The following is a 16,535-nucleotide window of genomic DNA, read 5'->3' on the forward strand; positions in this document are numbered from 1 at the left end:
ATTGCTTTTTGTAGACATTCTTACACTATGGGTTTTAGGTTCAATGACCCCCTTGTATTCTGCAGTTTCATTAATGGTAAAGGCGTGAGGGCTGCCTTTTAGCCCTTATATTAAAAAAGAATAAAATAGTTTATGCAATACAAGCGGCACACACATTATTTGAACCGACGTAAATCTGAAAATTCATATCAGATATGAAGCTAAAAGAACATCTTTTTAGGATTTAAGGTGTGTATTCAATGTCCAAGATTCTACTGGGTTGACATTGAGAGTTCAAGACCTAATCGGTGTTAGACCATAACCAAGATTCGGACCGGAAACATATCCAATTTGAAACCCTTTAGATCCGACCCAAATACGTTTCCAGATTCAAAACAAACCTAGATACCTAATTTTAGTTTTTTTCTCTTGCATCAACCTTTATTCAATTTCAAATGGATGTGATTTAAACAACATAACTACTGAATGAAATATGCTCATTGCACTGGAAATAAATAATAACGATTAACCTATTTGCAGTAACACAAGTCTGTGTTATACCTTTTTTATTTATTTATTTTACATAAAAAAAGACTAGAGACGATATAACAACACAAACTACATCACATGAACTACATATGTCTGAGCTCGTTGCTTTCAACTTTGATGCATCACTTGGAGTCTTGGAATTTGTACAAAAGCTCAAGGGAAACATAAATCTTCTTTGTGACATTTATTACTTTATTAGTAACAATCAAAAGTTAAATCTCATGAAAACAGACAAATGAGTTTAAGATTAGTCCAACAGACATTGATACTAAACTCAGATTTACGATAAACATAACGATCAATTCAGACTAGAGCACTAGACATAAGAAAATAACAAACACACTCTCACCTTAGTTTGAATTTGCCTTTCTACATATATGAATGCTTCTCCTTTCCAAAATCTTCTCCTTCAAGTCCAAATTGAAGGATATATGACCGGTTTGATCATGCTTACACTTAAATTCACTAATATGAGAAGCAAGATTTCGAATTCCTTCGTGACCCTCTTCAAAACCGTAAGTATTCCAAACCTTGAAGCGCCAAAGCTTCTTGCAGCCCCGCAAGAGCGTGACAAGACTGTAATGCCCAATGCGGCATTGTTCTAGGGTTAAGTCCACAAGATTTGGCAGCATTGTCACTAGTGTCGATGCGTGTTCAACAACAATGATAGTATCAAAAACATGCAAACTCCGTAAACTCTTGCAGTGAATGCCAATCTGCACCAGAATCTCGCCCAAGTTCTTAGTCACCATATTGCCAAAGTTGTCGTATGGCAACAACGCAGCCTCAAAATAACCACACAACCTCTGTTCAACCATCAAATCCAATTGTCTGCTGATATTGTCCATGTTTCCACCCAAAGTCAAGTCCTCCAGAAACTTCCACTTGACAATCACTTCCGGGAGAATCTGAGAGTGCTTGAAAAGCTCTAAATCGTCAGCAAAATGCATACACCTAATTCCAGGACACGCATCTGCAACATATCTCAATGCTTCTTCTGTGCAAAATGGAGGTAGCTTCAGCTCAACTGCTTTTCCCTTGCTATGATTGACTATCAATTTTATAAAACCGGTGATCGAAAAACGAGTCCTATCAATTTGGAATTCTTCTACAAACTTATCGTAAAAGGGGCCAAAACTCTGGATTTCATCATCATCATTATGAACAGTAGAAAACAAAGGATAGGGCTGGAACTCTGGAAAAGAGAGAAACTTCCAACATAAAGGATTTTGCGTTGTTGCGTACCACGATTTGCATACAAAAGGGAGAGCTAAAACCAGAGACTCCATTCCGACCTTGGCAAACACAGTTGCTAAACAGTCCACTTCTAACTCCTCCCATTTTCGACTGAGAGATTGGTCAGCGTCCTGATTCGAAACGACGCCGTTGATCCTCGGTGGAGATGACAAATCTGACGACAGCTTCATCTCCGTCTCCGGTCTCAACATCGTGATTTTCAAGTGCATAACCCCGGTACCCTAAGCCATAATCTATATATTTTGAGTGTTACTGGGCCGTAACAAATTACCAATATTTGGTCTAGTAACATAGTCTTCTTTTCGTAAATAGAGGTTGTGTGAGTTTTACACGGGCAATGGAACAACAGAATTTGTTACATTCAGTTGTTTATTTGATTAAAAATATTATTAACTTTATCTAAAATGACTAGGTATATATTGCTAAAACGAAACTTATATTTCTCTCGCCTTTTGTTGGTGTCAATTTACAATTCAATAAGACATAGCATATCAATTACAATAGCTGTCATTGCCGGAGCTAACATGGTTGAATCGATAGCTATATTTCATAGCTTTACCCAAATTTATTTAGATAGTACCTTCAACCCTTCGAGATGCTCTTAGAAACAAGTATTTTGACTTGTTTGTATGAAACTACAAGTATCATCGATTAATAAAATTGTTTTGGGCTAATGCAATCATGAAAAAACCTATCAATCTAAGAAATGCATATCCTTCCATGTAAGGTGTGCAGTGTTCAACAAGAAATTTCATGAGGTGAAGGTCATGGTGTTCATGTCTTTATCACCTTGCCTTGTTCAGTTTTTGCATCAACTAGTAATACTAATTTTTGGCTCTAGACTAAAGAAACCAACTGTAACACTTGAAAGTTGAAACATATCAGTAAAATTACATCGGCTCTTAAGAGTTTTAAGACCAAACACAACAAAATGAAAAAACAACCCTCCTTACTCATCTAAGTCCAAAACCCTTGCCATTAGCATCCTACCCTTCCTCCAGATTTGATTCTTTATACCCATGGTTAAGATATTCCTCTTCAACACATTCAACCGGGTAAAATCAGTTACAGCACCCTTGTACCAAAACTCGCTAATATGTGAAGCAAGCTTCAACAATTCTGGATCACACCCCTCAAAACCTTCGCAATACCAAAGATTAAAACAGCAAAGCTTCTTGCATCCCTGCAACAGCATGACAAGATTATCCCGCTCGATGCGAGATTGTCCCAATGTCAAGTCCATAAGCCCCGGCAGCATAGTCACAATTGCCAATGCTTCGGCTTCCCCAACAAGAGTCTCAAAGATATGCAAACTCCTGAAATTCTTGCAGTGAATGCCGACCTGCACAAGGATCTTGTGCAGATTCCCATCGCTGAACTTGTCGAATGCCAGCAGCGCCTCAAAGCTCTTGCTCAAATACTCCACGCTTCCTTCTCCGCTGTATTGCTTCAGAATTTCGCCGCATTTTCCACCCAATGTCAAGTGCTCCAGATACTTCCATTTTCCGATCAGTTCGGAGACAACACGGCAATGCTTGAACAGCACTAAATCATCGCACAAATGCAACATCCTAAGCTCAGGACACGTTTCCGAAACATATCTCAAACCTTCTTCATTACAAAAACCAGGTAACTTTAGAGAAGTGGCTTTCCCATCACTACGTTTGATCACCAATTTTATGAAACCAGTGATGGAGAAACGAGTTCTGTTGATTCGGTACTCGTTTATAAACTTATCATAAAAGGGGCCGAATTTCCGGGTCTCGAAATCGATTTCATGAACAGAAACGAACAGAGGATTGGGTTCAAAGTCCGGGAAAGAGAGAGATTTCCAGCATAAGGGATTGTGAGACGTGGCGTACCATGATTTGCAGACAAAAGGGAGAGCTAGAAGCAGCGACTCCATTCCGACTCTGGCGAACACGTTTGCTAAGCAGTCCACTTCTAAATCCTCCCATCTTCGACTCAGAGGTTGATGGTGGTTGTCTTGGTTCGAAACGACGCGGTTGATCGTCGGTGGAGATGCCAGATCTAACGACCGCTTCATCTTCTTCTCTGGTCTCGACATGGTGATTTTGTAGCTGAAAAACCCCCAGTCCTTCCGCAGAAGTATATCCCAAAGTATTAATTGGGCCCTTCAGATGAAATGTGTGGGCTGTTTGGTAGGTAGGCCCAGAATTTTGAATGAGAAAGGTTCTAACCATTTGAGGAGTCGGGTGTTGTAGAGGTTTCTGTTTGTAATCTTATTTTTTCTTTGTCCTAGAAAAAGCAAAACTTCTACACTATTTTACTGCAAGAAAATATGGTGAAATGTTCACTTGGAAGGCAATTGACCAAGAAAACTATATATCATGAACTACTGAAAGCATATGACGAGTTTAAAGTCCGGAAACAAAGATATTACCAGCATAACGGATCGGAGATCGCTCTAGTACCTTGTCTTGCGTATTGTCCTTTTTTAGAAACGGCTAATTCTCCATCTTCAGGGAAAACTTGAGTCAAGGGCAATCCTTGCTTCTCATCTCTATGCATCAGGTGTATGGTGTTACTTGTAGCATCTCATTGTGAAAATGGTAATTTGCCAAGCAAACACATTATGAGTCTCTCGAATGTGATCCTACAGTATGTAATAATATTATGTCTTATGTATAAATCTAATCTAACCTCAATTTTGTTTATAATTGTGAGATACGCCTTCTACTTATATTAAAAAAATTAGATTTGCCCAAAATTGTAATGGTATTGCGAAGATAGATTCATTGTAAATTGATGAATACACATGACTTCTACCAAATGGCATATAGCACTAGCTAATGGATGCACTCTGCATTGTTGGATGCCTGCAACAAACATTGCTGGAATGAACATCTATTTTCAATCTCATACTCTCATTTCCGCCACCGGACCATTGCACAGTACTTTTATCTCCGGCAAGCAATTCAGCAACAGGGTTTTAGACATTTAGTTGATCCCAACTCTAATCCCACAGTATCCTTGTTGACCCCTGGCTTCCTCTAGGCAAGGTTGCTTCAAGGTTAGTGTTTACGCTTTACCCATATTCATGTGTGCTTCCAAAATGATGCCAAGGTGCAGAGGAAACTGCTGGGCATAATTGCATCAGATTATTGCTGGTGATCAAGAAATGGGACCTGAGTACCTGACAACCTACAAGGGTAAAACGGGAAAGCCGATCACTCCCCCCATGCACAATGCCATTTAGTCCTTTTTGTTCAAACCGCGACAAGACCTGGTTTGAGTAACCTCGTCCTCATATTTCTGAAGCTTTCCATCATGAACCATGGACCATTCACCAGTCAGTACACTGTCATTGCCAGAATCGGAATCCGTGAGGTTACAGAAAACCACAAAAGCCCCAGACTCAAACATCACAGGTTCCTTTGTCCACCGCACGATGTGATCAATCAACGGCCGAGCTGGATCACTGTCACCTCACCTGAACCTCCCACGTGATTGCATTCAACGTTTTACCGGTTGGCTTTCTCTTTTTCAGTACCTGCGAGGGGCGTTTTTGGAAATGCAAGTCCGGAGTTAGGAGATCATCAAAGACCATCAATACTGATAGGTCATAGGTGAGTAGTCGGAATTGATTGAATGATTGATTAGGCCTCACGCAAACCGAAAGGGAGTAAAGATGAAACAGATGAAGCCGACCTACTCATCAAGCATGAGCTGGCTACGTTGCTTGTGCCAAAGACATTGCAAAGAGATTAGCAATAAGTTAACCAAAAGCAAATCTGATTAGGGTTTTTCATAAGGCAAGGTATGAGTTGGGACGCAGGTAAGATTCAAGCATGTTACTTCTGTTTTTTCTTGTCAGAAGTGAGATAACAAACCACCTTATTCCGTTAACAAGTTAGTAACACACTCGTTCAGTCAATACAGTGTCCACAAGAGTATCACAACAATGTCAGATTAATCTCCTGTCACTTGCGCACAAACCTCTTAAACCTGTTGGTTACAAACTGATTAGAGTCAAAACTGGAACATAGAGACGAGAGTTCCGTATAAAGCAGCTGAACCAGTCATCACCCCTTGATGGTTAATCATAACCACTTGCATTACTAGTTGTGTAGCTGATGGAATCAGTCTAACAAAAATGACCTTGATGTATTGTCGATGGAGAATAAGCACAATTTTTGAGGAATTGAGCTCTCCAAGATCATAAATATTGACCAGATATTTTGAACCATCCTGCATACCATACAATAAAAAGGTAAAAAAATGATATACCATCTCATAAGTGTAATGACCAATTTACCGTTAATAAAAGCAATCATAATTTATTTATTTCACAATTTACCCCTAGTAATGTTATCATTTCATCTCAATTATGAAAGGTGAACAAAGAGAATGACCAGGCGACACCAAGTTTAGAGTGACAGCAGCTAAAACCCCTCGATTCAAGCCTCACCTCTCCCTCCCTCCCTCCCCGTCCGATTTTCCCGGCCATCTCCTCTCCGACTAACCCCCCCTCCAATTCTCGACACGTCTCCTCCCCAAACCCAATTTCCATATTTCCTTTACCACCCCCTCCCCTCAATCTCTTTTCTTTTTTCTTTTTCCCCTGAAAACTTTTCCTTTTCCTTTTACCAATTTCCCGATCCGGTTAATCTAAATTCGTCACAAGTAAACCAGGCCAAGAAAGATATCTCCGATCCTGCATTGTGTTTTTGTAATCGGAGCACGGCTTCCGAGACGATAAAGCTTGCCTTGTCCGCATTATCACCGAGCCAGAGGTCTGCCTCCTCCTGCTTTTTTGTTTCTATTAAGATTTTGGTGTGTATCTGATTCTGATTGGGATTGGTGCTTTTGATTTTTGGGCGTTATTTGTGGTTAGGTTTGAGGTAGCTGATTGGGATTCGTGATTGATTTCTTGTGTTTTGTTTGTTTCTAGCTCTGGCATTGCTTGCTTTGGGGATCAGAGCTTGGATCGAAGCTCTGTGCCTATTTGGATTCTCTGTGGGCCTCTCTCGCTTCTCCCTCTCTCCGATTAAAGGGCGGTAAGGTTTTCAGAATCTTGTTGCTTTTCGCCTGCGAATGATTGTTTTGTTGTTGTTCTTGTTGTTGCATCTCTTTCGTTTTGGGAGGTGTTGGTGACCTACATTGTCGTTTTTCGCTCTTTTAGCAGGAGCGTGTTTGGTCTCGATTTTGAAATCGGATTGAGTTTTCATGTTTTGTGATTGAAGCGATTTCGATTTAGAGGTTGATTTGTGGAGTGTACTTGTTTATGTTGGATGGAAATGAGGGAAGTGTGTGATTCTCCAATGGCTACATTGGAGGATTATATATGAGCGGTGATCATCTGTTGCTCTCATCACCGGATTCTCCATCAGCGCCGCTTGTGCAGCCCTCTACTCTAGCCGAGAGACTCGAGCAGCTCTTGCCTGATGGTTCCAGTTCTCCTTCCATTCTTGATAGCAACGATGATGGTCAAGCTGAATTGTTGTTGGTGAGGGAATACATTGCTGATTCTGACTGTGGTGAGAGACCGGGGAAGCAGATTTTTCCGGTAGGGCCGGAGTCTCGGCCGCAGTTCCCTTTGGAATACCCCACGCGGCATAAAAAACGCCAGGCGTCGTGGGGTACAATGGAACTGCACAGTATCAATGGTAATTCAGCGTCCCATGATGTTCTCCAGGCTCCATCTGGGGTTCAGGAAAAGGCAAACAAGTGTCACCCGGATATCCTCCTACATGAAGACCCAAGGTTGATCTATATTGATGATCCGAAGAGAACAAACGACAAGAATGAGTTCACTGGCAATGAGATTCGCACTAGCCAGTACACCTTAATCACATTTTTGCCCAAGAATGTTTTCATTCAGTTTCACCGGGTTGCTTATTTGTATTTTCTAGTTATTGCTGTTCTCAATCAGCTTCCGCCTCTTGCTGTCTTTGGGAGAACGGCATCTCTTTTCCCCCTCCTGTTTGTGCTATGTGTCACGGCTATAAAAGATGGCTATGAGGATTGGCGAAGACATAGATCAGACAACTATGAGAACAACCGGGAGTCTTTGGTCCTTCAGTCTGGCCAATTTCAAGTAAAGAAATGGAAAAATATTCAAGTGGGTGAGGTTCTGAAGATCTGTGCTGATGATACAATTCCTTGTGATATGGTTATGTTAGGAACAAGTGACCCTAGTGGAATTGCCTACATTCAGACAATGAATCTGGATGGCGAGTCAAACCTCAAAACAAGGTTTGCACGCCAGGAAACATCTTCAGCTGTAGCTGAAGGGTGTACAATTATGGGGATCATCAGGTGCGAACAACCTAATCGGAATATCTATGAGTTTACAGCCAACATGGAGTTTAATGGACATACATTTCCCCTGACACAGTCAAATATAGTTTTGCGTGGTTGCCAGCTGAAGAACACGGAGTGGATAATTGGTGTTGTGGTATATGCTGGACAGGAAACAAAGGCAATGTTGAATAGTGCAGCTTCTCCTCCCAAGAGAAGCAAAGTTGAACGCTACATGAACAGAGAAACCCTGTCGTTGTCGATTTTCCTTTTTGTCATGTGTTCAGTTGTGGCTGCTGGCATGGGCACTTGGTTAATACGCCATAAACATCAGCTTGACACATTGCCTTATTACCGGAAACGATTCTTCACTAATTGGGGGAAGCTCAATGGGAAAACCTATAGGTATTATGGGATACCTATGGAGATTCTTTTCTCCTTTTTGAGTTCTGTCATAGTGTTTCAGATAATGATACCGATCTCTCTGTATATTACTGTGGAGTTGGTTCGTTTGGGCCAGTCATATTTCATGATTGAAGACAGGCATATGTTCGACTGTAACTCTGGAGCAAGGTTCCAGTGCAGATCCTTCAATATCAATGAGGATCTGGGTCAAATACGATATATATTTTCAGACAAAACAGGGACACTTACTGAAAATAAGATGGAATTCCGCAGAGCAAGCATATATGGGAGGGATTACGGGAGCCGTGTGCTTGTGGCTGATCAGTTGCAGGAAGAGAATGATACAGGTATTATGGCAGTCTTGTTCCTGCTCTGCTTTCTTTGAAGCTTTCATTGTCTCTGTTATAGATGATATTGTAGTGCTTGCATGTAATGTTACCAATATTCATATTCAATATGTCTCATTTGTATGATTTGTGGCAGGAGGAGGTGTAGCTAGAAAGAGATGGAAGCTAAAATCTGAAGTTGCTGTCGATTCTGAGCTAATGGAGTTGTTGCACAAAGACTTGAGTGAAGATGAGAGGATTGCTGCACATGAGTTTTTCCTTACATTGGCAGCTTGTAATACTGTGGTTCCTATTGTCAGTACTGGTACATCTTCCAGTTGTGCTAAAGGTGATTTGGATGTTGATTCTATTGATTATCAGGGGGAATCCCCAGATGAGCAAGCACTAGTTGCTGCAGCATCTGGTTATAGATATACTCTCTTTGAGCGCACATCAGGGCATATTGCAATTGATGTCAATGGTGAGAAACTAAGGTAGAAAGTCACTCACTTCTACTTCTATTTTTTTTGCTTTTGCGACTGCAACTAGCTAGCCATCTGCATCCTTGATTCATTTCATGGATGACTTGCTAGAGTAATAATGCATCATACTGCTGTGCTCTTCTAATATTGACTTCTATTTTATATTTGTGTAATTAGGTTGGATGTATTGGGTCTGCATGAATTTGACAGTGTTCGAAAACGTATGTCCGTTGTTATCAGATTTCCAAACAATACTATAAAGGTGTTGGTGAAAGGTGCTGATACCTCGATGCTCAGTATACTAGCTAATGATTCTCAAAGAGATGATGAATTGAGACATTCAACTCAGAGGCATCTGAATGAATACTCCTCACAAGGTCTACGTACTCTTGTGGTTGCTGCAAGAGATCTTACAAATGAAGAACTTGAGCAGTGGCAAGGCATGTATGAAGATGCAAGTACCTCATTAAGTGATCGATCCTTAAAACTACGTCAAACAGCAGCTCTTATTGAATCCAACTTAAAGCTACTTGGGGCAACTGCAATTGAGGATAAGCTACAAGATGGTGTGCCAGAAGCTATTGAGTCCCTCAGGCAAGCAGGAATTAAGGTCTGGGTTCTGACTGGAGATAAGCAAGAGACAGCTATTTCAATTGGTGTATCATGCAAGCTCTTGACAGCAGATATGCAACAAATTATCATAAATGGAACTTCTGAGGCCGAATGCAGAAATCTTTTGGTCGATGCTATGGAAAAATACGGTGTGCAGTCATCAAATGAAATAAATCAGAGTTTGAGATGCAAAAGCAATGCTGCAAGTGATTATGTGCTACCTGATGAAGTGAAGACGTCCAATGTGCCAAAATGCCATGCAGGGAAGGAAGAAGGAAAAATCAGTGCCCCATTAGCACTCATAATTGATGGGAACAGTTTGGTATACATTTTGGAGAAAGATCTGCAGTCGGAGGCAAGTTCTCATTTCATAACATCAAATAATTAACTGGCAACTTGATATGCCTAGTTCCAGTGCTGCATTTGTTATATGAGTGACTGATTGTTTTTGATCTTAGAGTTCTATCTAACTGCACACTGCACACACAAAATAATGGTTCATACATTTGTGTTTTAGTTGCTAATTTCTTTTTCATTCTACAGCTTTTCGACCTTGCCACTTCCTGTAGTGTTGTTGTATGCTGTCGTGTTGCACCATTGCAGAAAGCTGGAATTGTTGATCTTGTCAAGACCCGTACTGATGATATGACACTGGCTATAGGTGATGGTGAGTCGTTATTTTATTATCCTGTTGTTTTAGCAGGAGTGGAATCCATATTGGTTGCCTTATTTTTCTCATGCAATCCTGCAAGTGAAGCTGCTAGACGCTTGAGTTTACTGTTTTAATATGTATATGCAATCTGTCGTCTTAAACTGCACTTCATTGGTCTGAAGTTCTCGCTTTTCTTTTTTCTTGGTTCCTATGTCTGACCACCGGCATGTCATTAGGCGCAAATGATGTTTCAATGATCCAAATGGCAGATGTTGGTGTGGGAATTTGCGGTCAGGAGGGGCGTCAAGCTGTGATGGCATCAGATTTTGCTATGGGGCAGTTTCGGTTTTTAAAAAGATTGCTTCTGGTGCATGGACACTGGAATTATCAGCGTATTGGTTATTTGGTTATTTACAACTTCTACCGCAATGCAGTGTTTGTGCTGATGCTATTTTGGTATGTTTTCTTTGGTTATTAGGGTAGTTTACTGGAACTGTTCTGCATGTGTCTCATCTCATTTTAAATCCTTTCTGATTAAGTGAATCATTTGTGTGATCAAACTTTTTTGAGGTCAGATACTTAAATATCAAATATAATTGGCGGTGAAAGCCAGTTATAAGTTCTCAAAATTGATAAGCTTTTGTAATTTTCTGCAGGTATATATTGTCCACATCATTTTCAACAACTTCTGCTTTGACAGATTATAGTAGTGTTTTCTATTCTCTTATATATACTTCTGTCCCTACAATTGTTGTTGGGGTACTGGACAAAGATCTGAGCCACAGGACATTATTACAATACCCAAAATTGTATGGTTCTGGCCATAGACAGGAAGCATATAATGTACCTCTTTTCTGGATAACAATGCTTGACACCCTATGGCAGAGTCTTGTTCTCTTTTATGTACCCCTGTTCACCTATAAGGAGAGCACCATTGATATATGGAGCATGGGCAGTCTGTGGACCATATCAGTAGTTATCCTTGTTAATGTACATTTGGCAATGGACATTCATCGGTGGGTATTTATCACTCATCTTGCAGTATGGGGATCAATAATCATCACATATGCCTGTGTGGTGATATTGGATTCGATACCTGTTTTTCCCAATTACTGGTTAGCTTCCTTGGCTTCAGCTGTTCCTTGTTCTGTTTGAAAACTTATGAATGTTTTAATACATCAGCTGATATACAATTTTCACTCTTTTCTTTTGGTGGACAGGACTATATACCATTTGGCATGTTCTCCTACCTACTGGATCACCATTTTGCTTATAATAGTTGTAGCCTTGCTCCCTCGTTTTGTGTACAAAGTCGTGCATCATATTTTTTGGGCCTCAGATATCCAGATAGCTAGAGAAGCTGAGATGTTACGTAGGAAACGTAAGCATTTGGGCTCAGAGAAAGATGAAGATTCAAGTTAAACACGTATATATGTCCCTCTGTTAGACAAATTCACATTCTGAGATGGCTTTTCTCATCTTGACCACAATACGGCTTTCCAGTGGAGTGCGGTTGTAAAACTTTAAAGGTGGGTTCTTCTTTCCCTTTTGTTATTCTTTTTAATTTCTCTGTTGAGTTTGTCTTAGACTTTGGTCATGCTGTTGACAAAGGTGTTCATAATATTCTGGGTACATGAGCAGAAAATAAGTATGAAATAGTAACACAGGTTTCATTGTTTTCTAGTGGTTATCAATAGAATAACTTGGTGTATGGGTATCAGAAATCTTTCTCTGATTGTATAACATGTTGTAGAATCTAAACGCTCCAACTGGTTTCTGTTTAAAATAAGTAAATGTTAAGAACTCGGTTCGACCTCGCACGTTGTTCTGTCAGCTGTAAAACCTGGTATACTTGCTAACACTTTCCAACTAGTCTTATACTATGCCATCCATAGTGATGGATTATCTAAAATGGTTGTAGGTTGTTACTTGTAACTGGAGTGTGTAAGTTGTTACTTGTGAGGTCCTTTCATACTCATTTATTTACTGTTTAAGTTACTGGAATCCTAGTTGATAATTGCTTCTGCGTGGCAGATAAATTGCATGAGCATGGCAGCGTATAAAGCAGAGTATTAGCATTTGACAGCAAAAGGGAGTGCAGTTGCATGTTCATAAGAGGAAATGGTGAATCTTCTAGGCCCAAATGCATGCGTGGATAAGCCCTGTCGGGGAGGAAATTAAGGTGAAGAAGAAAACCTGAAATCTAATGTTTTCGATACTTGGGTCTCACAGATTGGGGGTGTCTTTAACCATGATGCAAGTTCATATAGAGTGGAAACATAAAATCGGGGAGTTTAAGGATAGAACAGAGCTTAGTGTATAGTAGGTTTGTGTAAAAATCGTGTCTACCAATTTTCTCTTGCACATTGAAATATATATACAAGAGAAATACAAGTTGCTTGCCCTTCATCTCATTCTGTCTTTTAGTATCTTCTTAAACAAAACTGTGCAGAAAACTTCACTTTTAGCTAATGATGCGGCAATTGCCAAGTGATATGCCAATACTTGAAAATCAGAAAGGGTCTGCTATGAGTTACGTAGATATTGTCATATGTGATGTCCTTTCATCCCTATTTTTCTTTTCTGTAGTTTGAACTGAGGCTCCAAATACTATCGAAGTTATTAGGTGTCTTCTGGTCACCAAGGTCTTCTCATCAGTGGTGACTTCTTTTGAGCTGAAAGCATACATTCGATTATTTTAGCAGTTGAAAAACCGAAAAGAATCATATAAATGGTTAGAGTATGATCTTACAGAAGGCCCATTCAGGATTAAAGGCCTAAAAATGACATTCATCATTGTTTCTGAAACATGAAGCATCATAAAACTGCAATTTGTGGAACAAATAATCTCTAGTAAACGATACATGATAATCTTTAGTAGATTTTGCAGAACGGTTATGGAGGTAAAAGGTGAATTTGACGTGATGCATGGTAATAGTTATTTCCAGCACGACCGCAGGGGCAAATAAAAGTTGCGTTATTTACGTTAAGGGAATCAGTGGCTTGGTCAGTTAAGATGCTTACAAACAACTTTCCAGTCATGAGTTCAAACCTCACAGACATATGTAGGGTGCGTGAGTTATTAATAAATTAAAAAAAAATGTGAAGGGAAGTGAAATTTGAACTCATTTTTACAGTCCACACTTCCCTTTCAAGTAACTTAAACTTCGTTTCTGGTAGCAAGTATATTGGCCTTTTATTAATAGATCAACTAACAAACGAAAAGGTGAGTGTGGATTTTTTTTATTTTGATGGAAGGGCCCTTACGGCGAATTTCATTAATCAGAAGCCAGAATGATGCGGATGCATTCATTTTTTTGTCAAACGTTTGGGCAAGTTAAAGACTTGGCATGCTAGTACCATTCATTACAAATCCCGTTCACTTATTTCTATAAGAAAAAGCAAACCTAATTGAGGATTGTAAAATGATAACAGTGGATTTTTCACTGCACTACTATCCTGAATAGCCTATTTAGGCATGACTCTCGTAAATAGCCTATGGAACCACCAAATTAGCATATAAAGATCTAAACAGGGAGTGTGAATCACTCATCCCGACCACCAACCTGATCGACCTCGATCGAAACCCTAGCTGAGAATCCTCCGCCCAAACAAGTTCATGTTTCGAAGAAAGCTAGCAAGGGTTTCAAGACATGAGGTAAGGCCAAACATGAGGTAATGTAACGGAGGTCCTTCAGAAACAAGGTGATGTATGATATGGATGTAGTGCTGATGTGTACGTACGTAGAATTGAATATAATCTTGTACGTACCGTCGGAAAGTATGTCATGGATGACCTCTAAAAGCCTAGTTATTATTGTCTGATCACACGGCGATAAGCTGCATCAGAATTTTACAAGTTATACATAATATTTAAAAACCTTAGATTCCAAGCTTCCAGAGGGGCGGCTGGACCCAAAAGAACAAGACATGGTTAAAAATTATAAATCCCCACAAATCCAGAACTGATCTTTGTTATTGGTTTGGAAATCCACAATAATTTAATTTTCTTCTTTCTTTAGGTTTGGGAATGCTTTGGTTGTTGACACCGAGTAAAGGGGCGCCCCTCTCCAAGTAAACCCTAATCAGCGCGTGATGATTAGCAAAAGCAGATGTCATTCACCATTGCTGTGATGCCATCAAAGATGACCATGACCTAGCCTTCTGGTCCTCATTACACTCTTTCTTGCGTTGCACTAAAAGATGATGACCTGTACGTCTTCCTCGTCTGATATAAAAGGGTATCTGACAGACTAAAGAGTCTTCACATATCACACCTAAAACATAAATTAAGCTAATCATATATACATGGAGTGTACTTGGCCAGCTTCACGGAAACTTCAGGAAAAGGTAAAGGAAGAGCTGCTCCGAGGGCATGAACTTGCGAATCAGCTTCGCTTGGTAGTCGGTAATGGTGATGGTGGATTATTGGCCAAAGGTTTTGTTAAGAAGATCGGGTGCTCGTTCACGAGTTGCCTTTCCCTCTTAACTGGGAATCATGAGTCTAAGGGGGAGTATATTCAAGTCAGTACAGGTCGTAGTACTTTTGCTCTTCCTACTATAGTAGAATCATCATCCAGCTGGGATGCTCTCAAGACGATCAAGAGTAGGGAAACGTTTACGGATAGTGGTAGTTCTTCCAAGAAAAGGTAATATATCAAACAAATTTTCTCATACTCGCTCATCGAATCAGGGTTTGATTTTGTTTTTTCTTTCTTTCTTGATCTGAAAATTTGATTAACTGATTGTTCAAAGGCTAGATATTCAAATACATCAGGAGTCTAGTTGTAGAAATCTTGTATTTTCATTTATATCTAGCTAGGTATATATGCTATTCTTAGATTTTGATTCATGTGGCACGTAGTACGTACTTGTAAATTTGTAATAGACGAGTTCAATACATCGACGAAGCACGTATATTTTAGCATTTTCGACTCAAGGTAAGGGAGGGGAGTTGTGAAAGAAAAACTTGCTTTTTTCTGTTTATAGGTTAAGTTGTTAAAATATGTTAAAGGCTGATCATGGCAGCTTAATATACTGTAAATCACTTGCAGGAAAACTTCACACTCATGGAGTAGAGACGCTCCTGATTTCATTGATGATGGTCATGCATGGAGAAAGTACGGACAGAAACAGATCCTTAATGCCAGGCACCCAAGGTATGCATATTCAACCCAAAAGTACGGACATGCATCATATCTATAATGCTTCTATTCCATTAGTTTCCTATTTTAATTTTACTTTACATATATTTATATCCAGGAGCTACTTCAGGTGCAGTCATAAGTATGAACAAGGTTGCAAGGCGACCAAGCAGGTGCAGAAAGTTGAAGATGATCCGTCGTTGTTTCGGACTACATATTTCGGAAATCACACATGCAATCATAGCTTACTCAAATCTCCTGAACTCATCCTTGATAACGTAATCGGTGGTAGTCCCATAGAAGAGTCTAATTCCATGTTTACGATCACATTTGAGAACAACAACTTACCTTACGAACTAGAACACCCCTTTTTCTCATCCAACACATCAATCGAAAGAGAGATCATTAAATCTAATCATGTGGTGAGCAGCCATTCATCATCACTATCTTTTGATTATCTTGTGCAACGAGATCAACCGATGCTGTTCGAGTCATCTGAGCCGGCCAGCAGCAGGTTGCCAGCAATGATGGAATACTTTGCGCAAGAAATTTTGCCAATGCTTTGATGAGTACCTATATGTCTTGCACTACTACCAACTGTTTTGTATTATTCTGTGTGTGAAGTCATTAATCATGTGATTCATGTCTTTCAATTTCTTCGAAATGTACCGGTTACTTCTTTTTGGCCCAAACTGGCAAAAACTAGTGGAATGCCTCGTATAAGTTCTAGTTGGGTCACCTGTTTGTGACGTTTGTCTGAACTTGGGATTATAATGGCCGATCGATCGAGTAGAATTTGAAATTTTAGGATAGGGATATTTTAGTTAGTACGTATTACATGAGACGTGTGTATCAAATACTGTGT

General features: G+C 39.8%; 3 protein-coding genes across 3 annotated transcripts; 2 read left to right on the forward strand and 1 right to left on the reverse strand.

Annotated features, from left to right (window-relative positions):
* Positions 1-878: 878 nt before the first annotated feature.
* On the reverse strand, positions 879-1,976 carry LOC101295933 (F-box/LRR-repeat protein At3g48880-like). The gene has a single exon (XM_004305025.1). The coding sequence runs from the start codon at positions 1,974-1,976 to the stop codon at positions 879-881; it is 1,098 nt and encodes a 365-aa protein (XP_004305073.1).
* Positions 1,977-7,093: 5,117 nt separating this feature from the next.
* On the forward strand, positions 7,094-12,431 carry LOC101296217 (phospholipid-transporting ATPase 1-like). The gene is made up of 7 exons (XM_004305026.1): positions 7,094-8,801; positions 8,938-9,274; positions 9,440-10,229; positions 10,418-10,541; positions 10,763-10,982; positions 11,183-11,641; positions 11,747-12,431. Exons 1-7 carry the CDS (start codon positions 7,094-7,096, stop codon positions 11,946-11,948), a joined length of 3,840 nt encoding a protein of 1,279 aa, XP_004305074.1. The 3' UTR covers positions 11,949-12,431.
* A 1,688-nt stretch (positions 12,432-14,119) lies between these two features.
* On the forward strand, positions 14,120-16,236 carry LOC101296502 (probable WRKY transcription factor 70-like). The gene is made up of 3 exons (XM_004305027.1): positions 14,120-15,175; positions 15,581-15,685; positions 15,789-16,236. Exons 1-3 carry the CDS (start codon positions 14,835-14,837, stop codon positions 16,234-16,236), a joined length of 894 nt encoding a protein of 297 aa, XP_004305075.1. The 5' UTR covers positions 14,120-14,834.
* The last annotated feature ends 299 nt before the right edge of the window (positions 16,237-16,535 follow it).

The sequence above is a fragment of the Fragaria vesca genome, linkage group LG6, assembly GCF_000184155.1.
Source record: "Fragaria vesca subsp. vesca linkage group LG6, FraVesHawaii_1.0, whole genome shotgun sequence".
In the NCBI taxonomy this organism is placed as follows: Eukaryota; Viridiplantae; Streptophyta; class Magnoliopsida; order Rosales; family Rosaceae; genus Fragaria; species Fragaria vesca.